This window comes from Phaseolus vulgaris, chromosome 6 (genome assembly GCF_051622355.1).
Source record: "Phaseolus vulgaris cultivar YP4 chromosome 6, ASM5162235v1, whole genome shotgun sequence".
NCBI classification, from domain to species: domain Eukaryota; kingdom Viridiplantae; phylum Streptophyta; class Magnoliopsida; order Fabales; family Fabaceae; genus Phaseolus; species Phaseolus vulgaris.
This window is the reverse complement of record NC_143503.1, coordinates 35,842,473-35,865,630: the sequence shown is the minus strand read 5'-3', so window position 1 is coordinate 35,865,630 and position 23,158 is coordinate 35,842,473. Positions and strand designations below refer to the sequence as shown.

The 23,158-nt window shown below is 31.8% G+C and overlaps 3 protein-coding genes across 7 annotated transcripts; all 3 read left to right on the top strand.

Annotated features, from left to right (window-relative positions):
- The first annotated feature begins 282 nt into the window (after nucleotides 1-282).
- On the top strand, nucleotides 283-2,822 carry LOC137833187 (equilibrative nucleotide transporter 3). 2 transcript variants are annotated; one of them, XM_068641548.2, is made up of 9 exons: nucleotides 345-488; nucleotides 568-672; nucleotides 784-939; nucleotides 1,105-1,245; nucleotides 1,593-1,698; nucleotides 1,797-1,972; nucleotides 2,059-2,219; nucleotides 2,292-2,550; nucleotides 2,639-2,822. In XM_068641548.2, exons 1-9 carry the CDS (start codon nucleotides 447-449, stop codon nucleotides 2,747-2,749), a joined length of 1,257 nt encoding a protein of 418 aa, XP_068497649.1. In that variant the 5' UTR covers nucleotides 345-446; the 3' UTR covers nucleotides 2,750-2,822. The 2 variants fall into 2 exon arrangements, with proteins under 2 accessions (XP_068497648.1, XP_068497649.1); XM_068641547.2 differs by lacking the exon at nucleotides 784-939 and having other exon boundaries at nucleotides 283-488.
- Nucleotides 2,823-4,645: 1,823 nt separating this feature from the next.
- Nucleotides 4,646-7,299, top strand: LOC137833186 (equilibrative nucleotide transporter 3). The gene is made up of 8 exons (XM_068641546.2): nucleotides 4,646-4,807; nucleotides 4,998-5,153; nucleotides 5,265-5,408; nucleotides 5,533-5,638; nucleotides 5,914-6,089; nucleotides 6,177-6,331; nucleotides 6,589-6,847; nucleotides 7,065-7,299. Exons 1-8 carry the CDS (start codon nucleotides 4,661-4,663, stop codon nucleotides 7,173-7,175), a joined length of 1,254 nt encoding a protein of 417 aa, XP_068497647.2. The 5' UTR covers nucleotides 4,646-4,660; the 3' UTR covers nucleotides 7,176-7,299.
- Nucleotides 7,300-14,942: 7,643 nt separating this feature from the next.
- On the top strand, nucleotides 14,943-21,219 carry LOC137832664 (lysine-specific demethylase JMJ28). 4 transcript variants are annotated; one of them, XM_068640961.2, is made up of 12 exons: nucleotides 14,943-15,622; nucleotides 15,711-15,847; nucleotides 17,078-17,183; nucleotides 17,278-17,410; nucleotides 17,499-17,562; nucleotides 17,659-18,385; nucleotides 18,691-19,014; nucleotides 19,518-20,048; nucleotides 20,125-20,197; nucleotides 20,269-20,354; nucleotides 20,713-20,832; nucleotides 20,935-21,219. In XM_068640961.2, exons 1-12 carry the CDS (start codon nucleotides 15,113-15,115, stop codon nucleotides 21,004-21,006), a joined length of 2,883 nt encoding a protein of 960 aa, XP_068497062.2. In that variant the 5' UTR covers nucleotides 14,943-15,112; the 3' UTR covers nucleotides 21,007-21,219. The 4 variants fall into 4 exon arrangements, with proteins under 4 accessions (XP_068497062.2, XP_090159902.1, XP_068497063.2 ...); XM_090303776.1 differs by having other exon boundaries at nucleotides 14,959-15,622; nucleotides 15,720-15,847; nucleotides 17,078-17,178; XM_068640962.2 differs by having other exon boundaries at nucleotides 14,959-15,622; nucleotides 15,720-15,847.
- Nucleotides 21,220-23,158: the final 1,939 nt, after the last annotated feature.

Sequence of the window (23,158 nt, the reverse complement as noted above, 5' to 3'; positions counted from 1 at the left end):
AAAATATTAAAATATCCTCCCTTGCCAGAGTACGCCGCTGCCATTATAGTTATCGGTGCTACTATCGATGCCATTATAGTTATTCAATTATTGAGTATTATTAATATATTAATATTTTTTAACTATAATGGTAAATATTGCTTAAATATCATATTTTTTTCAAAATCTTTCTTTAATTAAATTATATGGTACACATTTTTTAATGACACATCTTAATTACTTTTTTGAGGAGAATCATCAAAAAATACAAAAATAAAAACTAATGAATCAAGAGAATATACTGTACTACAAAATTTGTGCGGTCAGATTTTCTGTTTTCTGTTCATATCAGGGTTTTTTTTCAATCATCTGTGAACGTTCTTTTTATCTTTTCAATACAAAACCTGGTAACTGGTCGTTTACCAGTCTATGGTTACAGGATTTGGCTGTAGCAGATTATTGTAGTGATGACTCTTTCTAATGAAAATGAAGCACCAAGAAAGTTAGAGGTATATTATGTTTTTTTCTTGGCATTGATCCTCCAATGTTGCAATGCTTATAATAGTTGGATGAATTTGTTTGAACCAGGGAAAATTCCAAGCCAGGGTGGTTTGTTTCATTCTTGGATTGGGCTCTCTTGTTGCTTGGAGCAGTATGTTGACAGTAGGAGATTATTACTACACTCTATTCCCTGTGAGTATCAAATTATTTTTTCTTCTTTCTGTGTTGAATGCTTGAATTATTGAAATTCATTGTGAAAAAATTATGAGGTTTACTAGTCTCTCTAACAAGTTTTTGTCATAGAGATACCATCCTTCGCGTGTACTCACCCTTGTTTATCAACCCTTTGCACTTGGTACTATGGCAATACTGACCTATAATGAGTCAAGGATCAACACTAGATTGAGGAACTTAATTGGCTACTCTCTTTTCTCTGTTGGTACTTTGTTACTGTTTGTTGTGAGTACAACTTCACTGTTTTTCATTTTGTTCTTTCCTTTGGTTTAGAAAAGAGAATATCTATTAGCTTACACCCTTCATCAACTTTGCTACAACTGGTTTATGTGGTTGTTAATTTCATTTTTTCTATTGTGTATAATAGCTTCAGAATATTTTGTGTAACAGTTCGTAGCAACATCAGGGAAAGGGGGAATTGGACCTTACATTGTTGTATGTCTCCTTTCTGCTTGTTTTGGAATTGCAGATGCTCATGTCCAGGGTGGCATGGTCGGAGACTTGTCTTATATGTGTCCTGAGTTCATCCAGGTTTGTTTTCCTCGTAATTTCTTTATAGCTTCTATTTTGTGTTTTTTTGAAAAATTCTTAGCACTTACTTGAAAACAAATGAAGAAAAAACTGAACAGCTAAGTTTAATCATGTTTTCTAAGAAGAGAAGATAAGGTGGAAGTTAGAGGGAAAAGATTATAGAATAGCAAAGGAACAATTTAGTTGTTGTTAATTGAGGAGAAAATACATTATTTTAATTAGACTAGTAATGCTTAATTTGTATGAGGTTGCACATGATATATATAGAATAACCACATATACTGCTTTCTAAAATCGTAGTCTTGATTTTACTAGTTAGCCTAATTCTACAGTTTAATGTTTTACAGTCTTTCTTTGCTGGTTTGGCTGCCTCAGGAGCTCTAGCTTCTGGTTTGAGACTTGTCACCAAAGTGGGTTTTGAGAATTCAAAAAATGGTCTTGGAAAAGGGACTAGTATGTTACTCTCATTCACTAATAGATTTGGTAGTCATGTATTAACTCTAAAGATTGCTGTTCTTTGACACAAGATTGATTATTTTCTCATTTTGCAGTGCTATTTTTTGCAATCTCTACAGTTTTTGAGTTTTTCTGCATAATTCTATACGCATTTTACTTCCCAAAGTTGTCCATAGTAAAATATTACCGTTCAAAGGCTGCTTTAGAAGGATCAAAAACTGTATCAGCCGATCTTGCAGCTGCCGGCATTCATGACCAGACCAACCAGCAAGTAATGTAACTTGGTGTTAAAATTATTAATAAACTAAGCTCCACGAAGCATATCGCATAGGCTGAAAGACTTTGGAACTATTGCAGGTTGAATTTGATGCTAAAAATTTAGAACGGCTGAGCAATAAACAACTATTTCTACAGAACATTGATCTTGCAGCTGATTTGTTTCTAATATATGTGTTAACACTATCAATTTTTCCTGGATTTTTGTATGAAAATACTGGATCACACCAGCTAGGAACATGGTAAGCGTGTATTAATTTCCAATCTTTTGGTCATCTAAATGCGTTTTCACATGGCTGATCATATTCTTTTAGGTACCCTCTTGTTTTGATTGCAATGTACAACGTGCTTGATCTAATATCCAGATATATTCCCCTTATCAAATGCCTGACGTTGGAATCCAGAAAGGGTTTAGTCATTGCAGTGGTTTCTAGATTCGTGTTGATCCCAGCATTTTACTTCACAGCAAAATATGGTGACCAGGGATGGATGATCATGCTTGTGTCTTTCTTGGGACTAACCAATGGTTACCTCACTGTTTGTGTATTTACCATGGCTCCAAAAGGTTACAAGGTCAGTATTTTGATTCTTTAAATTCAAATAATCTGGTTCTTGAAAAGAACAGTAACTTGTAAATTGGTTTGTAATGATGGTTTTGTAGGGGCCAGAACAAAATGCATTGGGTAATTTGCTGGTGCTGTTTCTGTTTAGTGGCATATTTGCTGGGGTTGCTCTTGATTGGTTGTGGCTCATAGGAAAATCAGGCTTTTAAAATTAATGTAAAGAAACAGCTTTTCTTCGCTGAAAAGGATGTATATAAAATAAATAGCAACGGAGTGCTTCTATCTTACACCCATGTGAAAGTATTCAATATTTTTATTTACCCTCATAATTGGGGAATAGTTTGAGCTAGTTTTATGATAAGAAAATTGTTTTAAAATATTTATTTTCTTTTACTTTCACCTATTAAACCTGATTTTTGTTGTTGCAACCAAAATATTAAATATTTAATATTTATTCTAATTATGATCCATTAGTTAGACAATCAAAAAATATAAAATCAAAAAATATAAACTAATTTTAGAGACAAAAAATAATTATTTGCTATAGTGACTAAATTAGATATCATTTAGATATTTACAAAATTTAGTTTCTAAATTAAAATTTAATTAGCTATCAAGGTTTTAACTACCAATTATTTAGATTCTAGAACCATAAACATCACATTTAAAGCATGTTTACCCAGTTAAACTGATAAAGGATGAAGTAAAAAAAAATCTAAAGGAAAGATATATGAGAGAAAATAAAAATATTTTTAAAGAGATGATATGAGACATAATAATTGATTTATCTATTTATATGAACTTTTACTTTAATAATAAAATTTTCATGTTTCATTTTAGTTATATCTCTATTACTCTAAAAGTATTTTCTAGATCTTACAATATACTTTAAAATTAAAAAAATAAAAACTTAAATAATGATATAAAATTAAAAATTATTAAATTATAAACTTCTAAGACCGTCAACCATTTTCATTTTCTCCATATAATTGACTCCCAATTGATCACACTAAATAAAATAATAGAATTCACTTTAAGACTCAAAAGTAATTGGAAAATAAAAGAGTCTACTTGACCATGTATTATCCTGGTGGACTTTATAGTCGTGTGTAGGATGGATCGTTATGATTATCTATTAATACTTTCTCCTGTGTCCTTTATAAAAGGAAATAAATTAACTTCAGAATATTAAAAAGAATAACAATAATAAATTTTATTAATCTTTTTATAATATTTTTAAGATGTTATTCTAGTAAGATGAAAAGTACACATTACGTACTGATCTAACCAAAAGTCAAACATGGATTAAGATTAAGGTTTTTTAAAAAATATTATTGAATAAAATAAAAATAATTAAAAATTGCATAACAAAATAAGTATTTTTTTTTCTTGTAATGAAAAGGAGAGACAGTAGAACACAAATCTAGGATTAATGAGACATGTTTATAAGAAAAACACGGTGATTGCTGAAGAAAGAAGATGTGGCTTAGGCACGTTAGTTACGAGGTTGTTCAGTGAAAGGGTGCAAGAAACTCATCTCCAACCGCATCAAAATACAGTTCCGAATGCAAATGAAACATCAAATAATTGAATCTGCAAATCGTATTTGCGTTCAATCTTTCTAATCAAATCGCAATCATCTTCTATGGCATCAAATGATTGGTGAATCACCCATTAATGTTATTCATTTCTCATCAATTATTCCTCTTCTTGACTTTTAAATCTATGCATGCAAGCCACTGATAAGAAATGGATCAAACCAATCACTGAAGAAGGTGTTGTTCATTATTCATACATTTTCTTAACCAATTGAAGTGTGTAGCCCACAACACCTCTGCATAGAGCACAATACGCATCTACATATAATAGGGTGAACCATAAAATTTTAAGTTCTTCGTGCTTGAAGATTTCAACTGTGACAATAGTATTGAAAATCTATATTTGTTCTGTCTCTCTAATTTAATCACAGAACTTTATTCACGCATTAATCAAAACGTACTTTCTTGTTCAAGGATGGATGCCAGTGATTACTGTGGAGCACCAAAAAAACCCCAGGTAATTGCAAATTTCACTAAGAACTTACTGCTAATTAACATGTTTAATTGTAATATTTCTCTGGAATGGAATTTGTTATCTTGTCGGTTTGTTTTCAATGCAAGCAGGGAGAATATGAAGCAATGATAATTTGTTTCATTCTTGGAATCGGGTCCCTTGTTTCCTGGAACAGCATGTTGACTATAGCAGATTACTATTACACAGTGTTTCCCGTAAGTAATTCACGTTGCTTTCAGTTTCTGATAGGACTTGACATAACTGTACAATATTTTTTTTTCCCAACATTAGATGTTTCTCCTATAAAAGATGGGAAATGGAGATTTTCTAACTGTGATTGACCGATACTTCTTGAAATATGGGTTACATAATTCATTCTAAAGAATCTTTTGTTGGACTCTGAAGAAATATCATCCTGCAAGGGTACTTACCTTGGTCTATCAACCATTTGCAATTGGAACAATGATAATACTGGCATACTATGAGTCCAAGATCAATACTAGAAAGCGGAATTTGGCTGGATTCACTCTTTTCTTTATTAGCATTTTCCTTGTTCTTGTTGTAAGTACACCATTTCCATTTCTATAATTTGCAGCGTTTGATATGTGTAATTTCCGTATTGAGTCAGTTACTTATTTTCCTTGGCTCATCAAGCTTCAACTATTGTGACAGGTGGATCTAGCAACATCAGGGAAAGGTGGAATTGGACCTTATATTGGTATATGTGTGCTTGCTGCTTGTTTTGGAATAGCAGATGCTCAGGTCGAAGGTGGCATGGTAGGAGAGCTATATTTTATGTGCCCTGAGTTTATTCAGGTTTGTCTTTCATATAATTTATTCAATATCCTTCAGTGATAACCTTTTTAGTTACAGTTCCTATATATTGGAGGTGGGGTTCTTTTATCTTTTTTTTACTTAAATAATACATACTGTTATGCAGTCCTACCTTGCTGGTTTGGCAGCATCAGGGGCTCTGATTTCTGTTCTGAGAATGGTGACCAAGGCAGCTTTCGAGAAATCTAATGATGGACTTCGCAAGGGAGCAAGTATGTTGTTATTCTTATTTTACAAATGATCATTTCTATATTGGTATCTTATATTCATGGACATCTCACATCATTTAGATATTAACAAATTTCGTTAAGTCTCGAATTTTATAAGTTACACTTAAAAGTCTATTTCTTAATATATATTACGTTTGATCGGTTGATTTGGATAGAATATTATTTTGTCATGTATATTTCAAACAGCCATGATGATGATTCTTAGTGCAGTAAAAGTTGTTTCTTTAAAATAAAGAGATGGTTTCTTATTTTTGCAGTACTATTCTTGGCAATTTCCTCACTCATTGAGTTAGTTTGTATCTTCCTGTATGCAATCTACTTCACCAAATTGCCCATAGTGAAATATTACCGTTCAAAAGCAGCGGTAGAGGGATCAAAAACTGTTGCAGCTGACCTTGCTGCTGCTGGAATTAGTACAGAGACTAAAGATCAGGTAATATAATTATGCTAAAACAAAAATACTTCACTCTAGTGGAAATAATTTTGTATCATCTCCTAAAATAATTTGGAACATTTGCAGGGTGGTGATAAGCAACAAGAGCGGTTGAGCAACAAAATATTATTTCATGAGAACCTTGATTATGCAGTTGATATATTTTTTATATATGCAGTAACACTGGCAATCTTCCCTGGATTTTTGTATGAAAATACTGGAACACATGGTTTAGGCACATGGTAACTGCTTTGTGCTTAGTTTTATTTAATCCAATTGCCTTTTTTGACATAACTTGATGAAGCACCACTCCTCTCCAATCAGTAGAAGAGAGAAAAACATAATAAATAGATGACTCAGACATGGTGATTTTATCTTAACACTCTCCCAACCCCAAGAAAAGAATTGTAAAATAAAAGCATTTGATGACTTTTGATGACTGGTGAAACTGATAGCAAAAGGTTAAATGAGTTTATTTGGGCACTGGTTATCTTTGCAGGTACTCAGTTGTTTTGATAGCTATGTATAATGTAATGGATTTGATATCAAGATATATTCCCATTGTGCCATGGCTGAAGTTGGAATCAAGAAAGGGTCTACTAATAGCAGTCTTTTCTCGATTCTTGCTGATTCCAGCATTCTACTTTACAGCAAAATATGGTGCGCAAGGATGGATGATTTTTCTCACCTCCTTTCTGGGACTCACCAATGGCTATCTCACTGTGTGTGTTCTTACTGTGGCACCAAGAGGTTACAAGGCAAGTTCATCTAACTCAACTCTCAAATATCAAACTAATGGGTGTGCACTTGAACTTCAAATGCATATAATGATTTAGTTATATTTGCTCACCAAGAATTTAAGTATCTTCTTAATCACTATTCAATTCTTTAGTTAATAAAGATGGATGAAAATATATATTTATTTTTGTAGCCATTGAGAAGTGTAACTTTGGAATTTGTGGTGTTGCATTACAGGGTCCAGAGCAGAATGCTTTGGGTAATTTGCTTGTCTTGTGTCTTTTAAGTGGCATATGTGTTGGAGCTGTTCTTGACTGGTTATGGATCATTGGTAAAGGAACATTCTGAAGATTACTAAATCTATATTTATTCTCATTAATCAACCTTAGTCACTTTGACCTTGTGCTTTAACTCTTCCTAAATAAATTCATTATTATAGGTGACTGCCATTGAATCAATGAATGCTTTTAAATGTTGTTTAGTTAAAATCTTTAATGTTTAATACTACATAGTCCCAAAGTCATTTTATACACAATCATGCTAAATTGCATATTTCTAGGAAAATCTTCAACACGTTAAGTGTTGGTGCTGTTTAAAAGTATCTCCAATGCTAATGTAGTCATTCATTTGCTTCCATTTTAAACTAAATTTAGAAGAAAATTTAGGCAAAACTGCTTAAAATTAGATTTAACTAAAATTTAAATAAATTTTTTCTTTCAGTTATACTTTTTAAATGTGCATTAGAGACTTCCTTATAACTGAAAAATCTAATGATAGAAAGAAAAAAATTGTATGCGTAGAAAAAACATGTGCCGCAAACATGCTAATTAAAAAACAAAATAATAAAATGTTTTTATCACCTCTTTTTGTCCAATTTGGAGGACCAACCAAAGTTATCACGGATCCATATAAAAACTCTTCGCTCATGGTGTTGTCAAGTGAAACCGAGAGACCAAAGAGAACTATGATTAAAAGTTTTCATTTGTTCATGTTGTTTTAAGTTCTAATCTACAAAACCTAATGCTTTGTTTTTTTATTAGAATGTAGATTGGAAAGATTAAATTTAAGATTATTTGAAGGTGAGAAAAGTAATGATGTTTGGATTAAAAGTAAATAAAGTAAAAATTGGAGAGAAATGTTATGAAAGATTATGATTTTGTTTAATTGATAAAAAAAAAAGTAAGAATACAAATTTGTCTTTGTGTTTAAAAATAATTAAAAAATAAATATTATTTATTTATTTATTTATGCATTTAGATGTTTGTAATTAAAATATTGTTTCTCATACTATTCATTAAATGAATTAAAAAAAATAAGAATTATATAACGAACATGCAAAATTGTCAGATACTAAAAGGAGTACCATACAATTCATAGTAGGAATAAAAAAAGTTGATATTAGAATAATGCATCAAAAAATAATAATAATAATATAACAAAATATGTACCATTTAAAAGAATCGTGAAAGTCTGATGTTGTAGGTTATCAATTATTTTAAACGCGTGTTGATATTGAAATTCATAGTCTTGTTTTATCACCATATTCAATGTGTTTATTCAACAAAGTTGTATAAAAATCTTATTCGGATCACCCTTACATAAACATGTCTCACCATTTAATATCAATATGAATTCATAATTGATTGTCAATTAAAAATAATCGGTTATACTTTAGAAAACACATTTATAGTCGATTATGGTATAAGAATAATTGATATTTTTATAAAACAAAACTAAAAAAAATTAATGCAATAATCACTTATGGGTTATGAGTTTAGGGTTTTGGAAGGTTTAAAAAATAATCACAGTTTCTATTATTTTCTTCTCTCTTTTGTTCTCCAATTTTAAAAACAGTCTTTTCACTTAAAAATCTTCAAAAAATAATTTCTTCTCCCACTACTAATTTTTTTACTGGATTATTACTAATTGGATGAACAGAAAAAAAAAAGTGTGCATGATAAGCATCGTTGGAATAAAAAGGTAGCAAAAATGGTGTGAGAAAAGAGAAATTGTTGAGGAAGCAATGGCATAGCATGAAGCACTAATTCGTAATTAGCATCCAAACACCAAAAAATTTGACCACACGACACCAATGATCCATTTGCCCACGTCAATTAGTTATATGGTTAAACGGATCATCCAAACCAAAGCCCAATACAATTCGTTTCAGATAAGCACGTGCTCTTCTTTATTTTATCTTGTTTTATTTTGTAAAGAACAGTTAATTAAGATTAACTAACATAATCTTTTGTGCTACCAATAATGCTTAACTGTAATACTCTCACTCTTTGTTATCTATTTGACCAATCTTTAAAAATTAATTAATTGTAGATTTTTTTATTTTGTTTGGTGTGTGAAGTATTCATAAATGTTTTTCTTTTTGAAAATGTTCTCTAACTTTGTTGATGATATATTATAAAAAAATTGACTAAGTCTCTAACTAATTTTAATCATATGTTCTCAATTAATGGATTCAAATTCTAAATTTTATTTAAAGAATTTGAACTCATTTCGCTTAGATCAACGTGAATTAGTTATAGAATTTTTAACCGAAAAAAATATCTTAAGTATAGCAGTCTAAATCTTTATGATAAGTTAGAACTAAAAAAAAAATCTTTTGTCAGTTTTATTATAATAAAATTTCTGATTATACTGCAGCCGACAGAAAAAAGTAGTTTTTGTTTGCATGTGACAGTTGTGTTGTGCGTGCAGTTAGCACTCAAGGAAGTTGTTTTTAAGGAGCACTGAAACCAATATCTTTTTATTGATATTTATTATCCTATGTAACGAACACCGGACACACATATTCATATAGATAGAATTCATATAAATTAATAAAAAGAAATTTATCTGTATGTATGTTTTAATTTTTTCTAAGATATGTTTTTATACTAGTTTAAAAGAATTTATTTTTTATTTTTATAATTATAATAAATTTAAATTTTTAAAAAATTAATATATTTTTTTTTAATTTGAATTGGATATTTCATCGATTATAAAAGACTGTCTAATACGGTTTAATACAGATACACATCATATCATTTAAGAGACGCATTATTTAACGTACGGACGTTGTTTTTGTCATATGGTGGTTGGTGGTGCAGACAAATAGAGCCGTAATAGAGTTTCCCATATTTGGATGAAGAGTACGTTTTTAAGGTTTTGTTTCTAATAATTACTAAAATACAATTCAATGGTTAACGTTAACGTTAGGGAAAAAGAACGTGCAGCCTTCTTTATTCTCCTGCAATCTTTATATGGCAGTTCATGCACGTAATGTTCTTTAGCAACCGAATATGCTTAAGTTGAGAGAGTTGCTGAACAAGAAACCTCTCTCTCTCCCCATTTCTTATTATTTGCCTCTTCAATTTTTGAATCTTCTTTCCTTTTTCTTCACTCCAACTTCGTTTAATGTGAACTTCCGTGAAGCAAGATTCATTCACTTTCATAATAAGTAGCACTGCCCTATTCATCAATCCTCACCATTATCATTGTCTTTCATGTTTCAAGGTTTCTGTGTTTCTTCTAGACATGCATCATACGTTCTTTTTCAAACTTTAGTCTCAAAATTGGTACGTGTTAATTTTAGTCTTCCTTGTTATTTTTTGGAGAAACAAATATAGAACAAAGATTTCCTACAAATGGTGCTGCTATATTGAACTTCTCCTTCCCTCCAATGTTTAATTAGTTATTTCGAATTCCAATGAGTTTCTTCTCTTAAATTAGCACAACTGTTTTCTTATGGTTATTATGAGAATTTAAGATTATTGTGCTATCATATGAATGAACTTCTGTTAATCCTAAAAAATCCCAGTCATTTTGTTTCAACTTAGTTGTTAATTACTAGGGGAAAAAACACATATAATGTTAGGTGTAATAAATATTTTAAGGTGCCAAAAACTTGTGCAAAGTCCTGTTTGTGGGTTGATAAGGTATTTCCACAAGGAAGCAATCCCAGTGGAATGGAAGAAACCAAGCATGGGATGGACAAAGTTGAACTTTGATGGGTCTTGCTTAAGTGTAACTGGAAAAGCTAGCATTGGTGGGCTTGTCCGAAATCACAATGCAGAATTTTTGCTTGGCTATGCTGAATCCATAGGACAAGCCAATAGCACTATTGCTGAACTCACTGCACTTAGGAGAGGGCTTGAACTAGCCCGTGAAAATGGTTGGAATGATATTTGGCTCGAAGGAGATGCGAAAACATTGCTTGAAATCATAGAGAAAGGGAGAAAAGTTAGATGCTTGGAGGTAGAAAGACATATCAGTCATATAAAATCGATTCTACCAGAGTTTAACAACTGCATGGTGAGTCACATATACAGGGAAGGGAATAGGGCTGCTGATAAATTTGCTAAAATGGGTCATCACTTGGACCATCCTACAATTTGGAGACTCATTCCTCCTCATGAACTCGTCCCTCAATTGCTTCAAGATGCTCAAGGTACAATTGTTCTTAGAACCAAGGGATAATAAATCATACCCATTTTTTTGTTCTTCAATATCAATTCTTTTCAAATAAGATGTACATATATATAGATGTGTGTGTGATGTAAATTGGATGTAGAATTGAAGTAGAAATATTGTAATTTATTGTACATGTATATGTATTATGTAAATGGAGCAGCAATGTTCAAGTTTCAAATAACTAATGCATATTCTTTTCTTGATTATGTTAATGATTACAGTGGATAGATATTCTGACCATGTTTTACAGGCACAAACATATATGAATGCCTTCTCAACATGGTCTTTTATTATGAAGGTCAATTACTGAAAAAATTAACGGATCAATGAGATGGCATAAAATAATAAAGGAACTTATTCTGTAATGAGTAACATGAAAGAGACTTGCCTCGGAAGTAACATACATATGCATCATTAATTTGATAATTTCTTACTTCAATTGAATTTACTCTCTAAGTCATGATGCTTATCATCATATTTTTTTATTAAAAAAGACAAATAAATAAATAGAAGGTATTTCAAAAATATTCTAATTCTTATATAAAAATCCAATCTATAACTCATTCAGTTATAAAGACTTTTCTACTCATCAGTTAGACCTTCTGTAGGGTTCATTTTGCACAAAATATTCAAAACTCAAATGAACTATCTTGCATATACATAACAGACCCAAAACACATATTCAATCAAAAGATTTCATTATAACACATCTCAGCATGCTCTTTTATATGTATATTGATTATTGCATGTTTTTTATTTTATTTTATTTTTGGGGGCAAACATAAAGTGCGTGTGCCAAAACAAAAACGATTAGAGCACTGCCGAATTTCCCATTTGGATTGAGGCAAAGGACACTTTTTAAGCCCAAAGCCCACGTTCAAAAACCGTTCTGTCCAAAAACTTCTTTCTCTTCTTACAACATATATTAATCTTGTTTATAATACTGCCATTTTAATTAATTTAATGAATTTCCGTATACAATTAGAGAGATTAACTACAAAATTAGTAATTACGACTTTTACATCTTTAAGGTAATATTGAACAGATTTTCAAATGCGCAGTATGTATGAAAGGAGCATTTTAAACGTTTGAAGTTGCATCTGGCAGCTGCATATGCCACAAATAATCAATGAAAATTATGGTATTCACATCTGGCATATGAATCAGCTAAACAAAGTGCCTTTTAAATTATTTACTCTTTAATTATTGTAGAGTAAGGTCATTGGTACATCCATTCATGGAAGCAGAAAAGAGAAGAAAAGAAAAGTAAAACATGTGAAAGATGAATATAACTATAGAGAAATAGAATGAGATAAAACAAACAAATAAAATATTGCACCATTTATATTGATTATTACATGCAAATTTCAGATGAAAAAAGTGTTAAAAGAACTATATAAGTAGATGGAACAGCAGTACAAGATTTCATTCCAGTACAATTTTGGGAAAGAGGAGCAACGTTAACATCTAGTGAACTAAAGAATTAGATAATACTTGGAATTAGTTGTATAATTGCGAGTAGTTCCTTGCTGCTTTCTTTAAATTTTCTTCCTTTATTATTGGTGTCGATTGCAGTAAAGAGTTTTGTTATCGTCGAAATGAGATTGATCGGAATTTGGATAAGCTTATGGTAGTCTCTCTTCAAGCCTTATTGAAACAGCTTTTCAGAAATAAGAGAGTTTTTCTGCAGAAAATACTCTGACGCTCAAGTAAATAAAAACATCAATTTTTGTGTATCTAGTGAATTATATTACAAAGTAATGTATCTAGTGAATTATATTACAAAGTAATGGAGATGTTGGCATAATGCATATACACGTGAATCATATGACATATTTTTATGTAAGAGATGGATGCATTATATTACTGCAGAAATATGAATCTCAATCTGAGAGAGTATTCTAAGTCTGAAACCCCTTATTCAAGTACATGCTTAAATGGTTTCATCCACGTTGCATTCGATCATGTTTTTTTACAACGTAGTACATTTATGGTCGTTGTTGGAAGATTTTCAACATAGCTTATTGCATGCAACGAAACAGGTTGTGCCTTCTTTATTTTTTTTACCTTTTCACTTAGCAGATGTTTAGTGCATGTGAAACCTTGCATTTTGTTTTTTTCCCATAAAATGGAAATTCAAGAATGTTGAATGATGAAGACTCCATCACTAATTAGTATGTTTGATTAGTTAATACTTTTCTTGATAAGAAAAAATAGCAACAAAATCCATTTTGGATTTTTTTTTTTTTTTTTTTTTTCAGCTTGTATGTTTTCCTACTTCTTTCTTTAGTTGAAATTCTCCTTTTTATTCACTTGACAGTTAACATCAATAGGTTACAATTTGAACTCAAGGGGAACAAAACTCACAAATAAAAAAATCAGAAAAAAATAATACAGCTACACTAGAGAGCCTTGTAGTATATGCTAAAAGCAAAAGATAACTCAAATAAGTGCTCATCTTTATATCTACAAAAAAAGGTGGTGATCTTTAAAATTATTGGAGTCGCAACAACCAATATGCAGAAGTGCTTCAAAGATATTCGTGATAAAGGTGATACATTACTTATTCAGGATTTTCTATAAAGATAAAAGATTCGTGATTGTTTCCCATTTCTCAATTGACAAAATAAACTTTGAAGACTCGTCCTCTTTAGAAATGCTAAAACAGATTGCAGTTTTAAGAAAACAAGTTATTTAATGGTAAAAATATCTTTTTCATCAAATACATGCAACATGCCATTCTTATCTCTCTGCACTAATTATAAGCCCAAAATTTCAGCAGAGAAAACTGGACTTCATCAAACAATACTTATGCAATTTTCGGCCCATAATAAATTACATTTGGTACTCTGACTTAAGCAACTCAACTCCAAAAAAAACCTAATATTGAATTAAGGAAACATCTAAGAACTTGTGATCGGATATAAATTCAAGTTTCACTAATTCCTCACTTATCACAGCCAAGCAGGTTTATTATTTTTTCTATTTGTAAATTCTTATTCTCTAAAACTAGAAATTAACAGAAAAATAGAAACATCTGACAAATTGATTCAAGTTTATGCTTTGAAACAAGTAATTTTCAGAGAGTGGAATATATAATGAAAACGTGTGTGGCAGCATACTGTTACAGTCAGACAGCAGTTTTGGATACATAAGATTGCACAGAATCAGCACATAAAAAACATTGATGGAATGAGAACCAAAAAACAAACACTAATATCATAGACATAAGAAAATAGCTATCTAATTCTAACCAAACGGCATCATGTGTCTCATTTTATTTATGCAATCTCAAATGGTAATTCTGCATTCATCTCAGCCCTGGCATTTCCATAATTTCCACAACAAGGAACCTGAAATTTGCTGTTACACCATTTACAACCATCCAAAATCAGAGTACCACCAAAAAGACAAGAAAAAAATAGGAAAAAAAAAGAAGAGATTAAAAAAGCAATGTTTTGTTTCGAACAGAAGAGTTTGCAGCCTATGAGGTGAGTTAGGAAAAGATAAGGATTTTGATTTGTGACAGATTAGCGATCAAATGAAATGAGGATTCCAATAATTAGAGGAATATGCCACGCGCACCCATGTTATGAGAATTGGAGTATTCGTAATTTATTTTCTTGACATATAAATAAATACACACACAAAACCATCACTCTTTAAGTTTTAGGCGTTAACCTCTTTTCTTTTCTTTTCTTTTATTCCGTTTCTCTGTTCTCTTCTGCCTCCTTTACTCCCACTTTCACCACAAAATATCCCAATTCCGCCACAAAAACAAATAATAAAAATTGAACTTTTATTATTATTATTATTTTATGGGGGGGAAATCGACGCCGGCGGAGGAAGGAAAAGTGGTACCGGAACATCTACGGTGCAACCGGACGGACGGGCGGCAATGGCGGTGCAGGCGGCGAGTGATGGAAAACCTAAAGCTCTGCGAGATTCACTACCTGCAAGGTCGGCATCGGCAGAACAAGGAGACGGTTCCGGAGTCGCTGAAGCTTCAGAGAAAGAGGCAAAACGATGTCGTTGAGACTAAGATTGGGGCGAAGCGGAAGCGCAAATCGAGAGAAGCATTGGTCAATAGGAGGAACCAATTGGAGCTCATCAGGATGGTTCTGCAGAGAGAGGTTGAGAAGAAGAAGAAGAAGGAATCGCAATTGAATTTGCCTTTGAATTTGAATTTGAATTTGCACTCCAATCACGAGTTGAGGAAGGAGTTGCCGAACGGGGTTATGGCCATCGCTTCCGCTTCGACGCCCAATGTGGCTTCTTGTTCTCGTTACTTCAGGTCCAAGAATGTTGAGAGGGGTTCTGTTGCGCAGGTGGGTTTTGACTTTTGACTTTTTGACTTTTTCGTTTTTTTTTTGTTTTTCTTTGTAGTGATTGGTGTGTTTGTTTGATTCTTTTAAGGTTTTGCAGTGTGGACGAAACTTGAAGAAGGGGAGGAGGAAGAAGTGTCATTGGTGTCAGAGAAGTGATTCCTGCACTCTTATAAGGTGCTCAAACTGCCAGAGAGAGTTTTTCTGCATGGATTGCATTAAACAAAGGTTGGAACTTGGACTTGTTTCGTTATTTTGCTACCATTTACAAATATTCTTTTTTTTCACAGTGTATTTCTAGCTTCATTGTTGCACTTGCCTACGAGGTGTTTTTTGAATTATCATCAATGCTATAGATTAAGGTACATTTGGACAGTGCGGTCAAGTGTTGTTTGATCAGAGTTAATTACCTACCTGTAGTCTTTCTATTATTTGTGGTGCAGTTCTAGAACTTCTTAGATGCCCCTTTAGAAGTAGCTCGTCACAATATTGTTAAATAACCAATGAGCGCCGCTATAGCACTATGGCGTTGCGTTTTGTAAAGGGAGGACCGCGATGGCAGCACTCTAGACTGCAATGGCGTTTTTATATGGTGGAATTTAGGCGTTCTGCTATAACCACCATCTGCCATTGATAACATTGGTTCATAGAGATGTGTGGAATGATTATCAATGTCAACAGAGGTTGATTAGAATAAAAGGTTAAGCGACAAAGAAAAGGATTTTGTTTTGTGTACATCCAATTCCATTCCACTTTCCTGTTCCCTGTTATTTTTGTGCCACTTCTAGGATCAGTTCTACCAAGGTTGAATCGAGATTCAAATTGTAAATTGCCAAGCTATTATTTGCTGCACCGTGAATCGTAATTTTGTATCAAATAGTAAATTTCCGGTACAACCTCAAATATATCATACAAAGTATGTGTGTGTGTATAATTTAATGTAAACAATTTAAACAAAAGACATACAAAACAAATTTAATAGTTATATCTAAGGTTATTAAATCTTTATTTTAGAAGAATGGAAACAAAACAATGAAATAGCTAAACAGAGTGCATGCATTGAGTGAGTGAGTAACAATAACAAGTAAAGGTGGAATAATCAAATAGGATAAGTTCACCGTTGTTCTTTCAAATTCCTTTTTATTTAAAAATTTAAGTTCACTTGAGTTATTATTTTTCATAAGAATTGGTGAAAAAGTAAAAACATAAGAATTGTCTGGGTGATACAAAATTATATCTGTTCATTCATGTATCATAGGATGTAAAATCATTTAAGATTCATTTTGGAATACGAATTGGTAGATAGCCAATAATGTATCAAAACTCAAGATTCTTATAACTATCCTACTACATAACCACATTGATCAATAACGGCATGAACTAGGTGTTGCCTACATCTTTTATGCTTATGATCAAAATATGAGATAGTTGCCAATTTATCTTTTGAAAAAACTTTAGGTATTTTGACACTCAAAATGAGGTTAAGATGGCATGTCCAGTTTGCCGAGGAACTTGTACCTGTAAAGATTGCTTGGCACGTCAACATGAAGACAGTGAAAGTAAGGTCTGACATCAAAGATAAATACTTTTTACAGCTACTACAGTTTTTTTCTTAGCAGCACTTGCTGACAGATTGGTTTTGTGCCTCCTTTTTTCAGGAACATTTGGCTGGTAAAAACAGAGTTGATAGGATATTGCATTTTCATTATTTGGTATGTATGCTCCTTCCTGTACTGAAACAAATAAAAGAAGACTACCACGTGGGTGTAGAAACAAAAGCGAAAATTAAAGGTAGTAACTATTATTCTTCTAATGTGAGGGTTTCTGAATGTCTTGTTGATTTCAACCAGGTTATCTTACATGATATTCTGCATGGCAGGAAAAAGAATTAATGACATTATCATCAAACCAGTCAAGTTTGGCTGCAATGAGAAAAATTACTGGTAAGTTCTCTTTCGTTGATATTATTGAGAAAATTAAAATGATTCTGTAGTGTTGCTTGCTGACAAATATAAGTATCTATGGAACCCTTGTCTCAGCAATCACTGCAAAACACCCATTTTGGATCTTCATAAAAGCTGCCTTAGTTGCTCATACAGTCTTTGCTTAAGTTGTTCTCACGCATTAAGTCAAGGAAGAATCTCTGAACAAAACAACTATTCTATATCCAAGCTACCTGACAGAATAAGTGCTTGCATTTCTAGCGAAAGATACCTATTGGATGATAAGGCCATTTCTAATGGCAATTTAACTGATACCTCAATGTTAACAGAGTGGACAAGTTGTAATGGTGCTGCCATGGTATCATGCCCACCTACAAAGCTTGATGATTGTGGTAATAGCCACCTTGATCTGAACTATGTTTTTCCCTTAAGTTGGATCAAAGAAATGGAAGCAAATGCAGAAGAAATAGTTTGCAGCTATGACTTTCCTGAAACTTTGGATAAAAGTTCAAGTTGCCCAATGTGCATTGACAAAGATCATAAAACTAGCAGATACAAGCAGCTACCGGAAGCGGCTCAGAGGGAAGATTCTAATGATAATTATTTGTTTTATCCTACAGTTTTTGACATCGACAGCAATCATTTTGAACACTTTCAGAAACACTGGGGAAGAGGCCATCCTGTAGTAGTGAGAGATGTGCTGCAAAGTACACCAAACCTTAGTTGGGATCCACTGTTCATGTTCTGCACTTATCTTGAGAGGAGCATGACAAGATATGAGAATAATAAGGACTTACTTGAAGCTTGTTTGGATTGGTTTGAGGTTAGTTTATCAATATATTGCATATGTTAAACACATTTTAAGTTGATACCATCTATGTTGTTTGAGACAAAAAGGGTAAGCACAATGTTAGAAAACTATTTATTGCAATTAATGTACTAGCGTAATGTAAAGTGCATTTTAATGTCCGAAGTTCTTGCTATTTGTAACTTGCAATGTCATGCAGCATATAGACATCATATGCTCAGATCAGTGAAACATGAACAAATGATGGATCTTCTGTTGAATCTTGAACCAAAAGACCATTGTTGAAAGTATAATATTAATTTTGGCTCTTACTTTGGCAGGTGGAGACTAACGTTAGGCAGTATTTTACTGGGTCTCTTAAATGTCAACCAAAGAAAAATACTTGGCATGAGATGCTGAAACTTAAAGGGTGGTTGTCTTCCCAACTATTCAAAGAACAGTTTCCAGCTCATTTTGCTGAACTAATTGATGCTCTTCCAATTCAAGAATACATGAATCCTTTGTCAGGTCTTCTGAATTTAGCTGCAAATTTGCCACAGGGGAGTACAAAACATGACATAGGACCATATCTTTATATTTCATATGGCTGTGCTGATGATGAAGCTGATTCCGTGACAAATCTCTGTTATGACTCATATGACATGGTGTGTAATATTTCCTGAATTAGTTTATTTAATTAAAACTTACCATGGAAAGGCAATTTCTAATCTTATGGAATATGCTTCGTCTTTTGATATTTCCTTTTGGTTACAAAATTGCTACATTAATCCTTTATGCACGTAACCGGTTGATAACTTCCAGATGATCTCGTCTTTTGAAGTAAAAAGCACCCTCTTGAAAGGCTGCCTATTCAGGAAGCCTTGTGTCCTTGTATGCTTTGAAAACCCTGTTCCTTGTATATATGCTTGTTTTCAGGTGATGAGTGAAAGCATGAACAGTTTTCCAGTACAAATAAGGCTGTATCTTATTACATTCTTATAATTGTTCAAATTTTACCATTTTATTTATATATTTTAATAGCCCTGGTCTCAACTGAATAGTTACTTCATATTTATACTGAATAGTTACTCAACTATGTCCAAAAGTAGATATTCCAACCAAAACAGAGCCAAATGTATCACTCACTATGGTTGATGTGTAATTCCAGGTTAATGTTATGGCACATTCCATGGACATCCCTCTGTCCACTGATCAGCTATCTAGAATAAGCAAGTTACTTAAAAAACACAAAGTTCTATGTCAAAGGGTGTCATCTAAAACTACTGCTGAGCATGCAGAAGACAGGGAACAAAATGAAATGCAAAGTTTGGTAAGAGAAGGAACTGACTTTTTAAGGAGAGTCAATAGAACTTCTTGCATCTCTAGTGAAGCCAAAACAATATGCAATCAGAATTTAGACACCAATATTTCCGGTGATGAAGAATGTGGTTCTTATTCTGAAACTGAAAAGGCACAACGCTCTTTACCTTTCCACAGCATAGTTCTAAGCACTGAAATGTCTCCAGATCATAATCCTAGAAATTCCTTTGAAAACTCAGACAATGTTAAAAGGAAGAAGGCTACAGCGAATGCTGGGGCTCAATGGGATGTCTTTCGAAGGCAAGATGTGCCAAAGCTCTTAGAATACCTTAAAAGACACTCTGATGAATTTTCACATGCTAGTGAACATCACGAGAAGGTATGTTTAGAAGAAGACAATTCTTATCATGATGTTGTCAAAATTAGTGATGATTAATTTTATCTCTCGTATGCAGATGATTCATCCACTTCTTGATCAGAGCTTCTTTCTTGACAATACTCACAAGATGAGACTTAAGGAGGAATTTAGTAAGTATACCCGTGTTTTATCGTGTATTGTAATTGTGCATAACTAAAACTGACTAAGCCGTTTCTGTTAGAAATTGAACCATGGACTTTTGAGCAACATGTTGGAGAAGCTGTCATCATTCCTTGTGGATGTCCATACCAGATTAGGAATCCTAAGGTCTGTTGCGTTTGTATTAAAGATTTCTTACCCTGTATCTCTTTTGTAGTCAAGTTAAACAACAGAAATTTTAAACTGTTCTTGAACTTGATGTACCTCCTTGTTGAATGTGAATTTTACATTTTGGAAATTTACTTACAACGCCCAATTTGAAGTGAAATTCATGCAATATGAAGTTATCAATGCATGCTTTGTACCCATACATTTAAAAGAAAGCAAAAATATTAGCACCCTATCATGCCTTTGCTTTCCACGTGATTGCTGATTGAGGATATCAGTATCTAGGATTACTGACTTCGTTTCACTTTTATGTTCTGTTTTTTAGTGTATGACAATTTTTTTTATTATTGATCTACAGTGTTGTGTTCATGTGGAATTGGAATTTTTATCCCCTGAGAATGTTGCTGAGTGTATCCAATTGGTTGATGAGGTCCGGCTGCTTCCAGAAGACCACCCCGCAAAAGTAGAAAAACTGGAGGTAGTCTTCGTAATAATAATTTATTTGGCATTAACCTTTCTTCTGTTAGATGTTTGTCCTGAATTGGCAAGCCCTGTTTCTTTGTGGGGTTTATGAAATCAGGTGAAAAAAATGGCCCTTCATAGCATGAGTACAGCAATAAAGGAAATACGTGAGCTTACATGCAGAACATGATTGCACGAGCTAAAGTATATGCTTAAGATGCCTCTGAACCTGTCGTGTCTAAGCTCCATATCTTGTATTCTTTTTTGTATAGATTAATTCTCAAACTCGATAAGATCTAGCAAGGTAGTTAAATTGGTTGCTGTCAGTTTTTATTCTTTAATTTGCGGTGACATTTATGCCTTACCTGAGAATCTGAAATAAAAGTTACGAAAATTCCAATTAGCCAAGACCAGTCCATAACTGCTCCATTCCAAATATATTTTCATGGACTGGGTTTAATCCAAAACTGTTTTAAGGATTTAATTAGATTTGTGTTAGGTTCTTCCAATGGACATACCGGAAACTCGGTATCTATATTGTAAAGGTGGCCAAAAAATCTAGTTTTATCAATCTGTTCCACTTTTGTAGCACTCTAATCCATTCAAAATTCATTTATTTAAATCTAGTTTTTAATTTGATCTACAATTTATTATATTTTCATATCAGATTTTCATTTTGTTTATACAGATTTTAAAAATTGGAAATCTAGATTTGCAATCCAAATTTTTTAAAGCACTCTCACTCTCTTCTACCCAAACCACCACTTTATACTTTTCTCTCATTCGAGGATCCTTCTCTCTCTCATGCACCTCTATCCAACATCTCTTATTCACTTTTTGACTTTTTGGAATTTTATTTGCTCTCACTGGCACCTCTAGCAATCAAGTTTTTTTTATATATATATATTTTTTAATTTTATTTGTTTCAATATTTGTAAGTTTTTACATACATAATAAATGGATATAATATTTTCAAAGTTTAATTAAAGTATTACAGGTAGGTGTATTTTAATGTTAAGAATTTATGTATTATGTTATTTTAAACTTTTTTTGGTATTATTAAATCATAATTTTATTATATTTTCTTAATATTTATATAATATTAAACTATTTTACATATTACTATATTAATATTATGTTAATTTTTTTTAAAATATAAATTTTGATTTAAAATACATTTTTTATATAAAAATATAGATTTAAATTTAAAATCCAATCCAAATATTTGGATTTTGATTTCCAAATCATTTTTATAAAAATATAAATTTGAATTTTGGATTTGGATTGTTCATTACCAACCTTAATGTTCTGGGAGAAGGGGATCCAATGAGAGTCTTAAGTGATGATTCAATTAATTTGTAGTTTTTTTCTTTAGATATTGCTTATCTCATTTATCTTTACTCAACGTAGGTAGGATATTGATTTTTCACTCTGCATTTGGTTTCTTCACGGTTTGACTTGATGTGGTTACAAGTAAATTACACTTCGTGACTACCTTTAGCAATGACGGGTGGGGTGGTGGTACTCAGTACTCAGTGAATTTGCGGATTATAAATCCAAACGGATTTTTTCATATATCTTAAATAATCGAGATTTCCTAAAATCACTATGTTACTATTCTTCACTCTTTCTTTCTAATGTGATTTGAAGGCATCCAAATCCTTTTTTTCTTGTTAGCACCATTTACATTTTTATTTCCCTAATTAGCACCATTTTGTTTTTATTTTTCTATTTAACACTCTTTTGTTTTTATTTCTCTATCTAGCATCCTTTTGTTTTTTATTTCTCTATCTAGCACTATTTCAAAAATAAATAAAAAATAATAAATTATTTTTTATTTTTGATAATTTTAATTTTGAATGCATTAAAAAATAAATATTTTTAATGTTTAAAATAGTTAGAAATATAATTAATGAATAAAAAAATGAGTTTTTACAAAATAAAAATAAAAAAGTAATAAATTTAAAATGTTTAGTTTAAAAATTATTTTTTTTAGGAACGAAGAAAATAAAAAATTAAACTCTATAACAACATAAAAGTTAAATCTATAAACATAAATTAGTATTTATTTTTATTATTATTGATGATGTAATCATGTTAATTTCAAGTAAAAAATACAGGATATAATTATAAAAAAAATCAAGTTGAATAAGAACTGATATGGACATAAAAGAACAACATGATCGGAAAAAAATGTTCATATTGTCAAACACCAAGAACTTGTCTCAACATTACTGGATTGTGCAATTTTCGTCATTAATTATGTTTTATTTCGCACAAAATATTTAATGTACCATTGAAGAAAATATTAAATGAATGATCATCTTTCATTTATTTTCCTT

Excerpts from the sequence above, each read along its gene's own strand:
- LOC137833187 (XM_068641548.2), top strand. The coding sequence starts at position 447 with ATGACTCTTTCTAATGAAAATGAAGCACCAAGAAAGTTAGAG. Across the intron at positions 940-1,104 it reads GTACTTTGTTACTGTTTGTT|TTCGTAGCAACATCAGGGAA; the intron begins GTGAGTACAACT and ends TTTGTGTAACAG. Across the intron at positions 1,973-2,058 it reads ATGACCAGACCAACCAGCAA|GTTGAATTTGATGCTAAAAA; the intron begins GTAATGTAACTT and ends GAACTATTGCAG.
- LOC137832664 (XM_068640961.2), top strand. The coding sequence starts at position 15,113 with ATGGGGGGGAAATCGACGCCGGCGGAGGAAGGAAAAGTGGTACCGGAA. Across the intron at positions 15,848-17,077 it reads ATGGATTGCATTAAACAAAG|GTATTTTGACACTCAAAATG; the intron begins GTTGGAACTTGG and ends AAAAAACTTTAG. Across the intron at positions 17,563-17,658 it reads TGCAATGAGAAAAATTACTG|CAATCACTGCAAAACACCCA; the intron begins GTAAGTTCTCTT and ends CCCTTGTCTCAG.
- LOC137833186 (XM_068641546.2), top strand. The coding sequence starts at position 4,661 with ATGGAATTTGTTATCTTGTCGGTTTGTTTTCAATGCAAGCAGGGAGAA. Across the intron at positions 5,154-5,264 it reads GCATTTTCCTTGTTCTTGTT|GTGGATCTAGCAACATCAGG; the intron begins GTAAGTACACCA and ends CTATTGTGACAG. Across the intron at positions 6,090-6,176 it reads GTACAGAGACTAAAGATCAG|GGTGGTGATAAGCAACAAGA; the intron begins GTAATATAATTA and ends GAACATTTGCAG.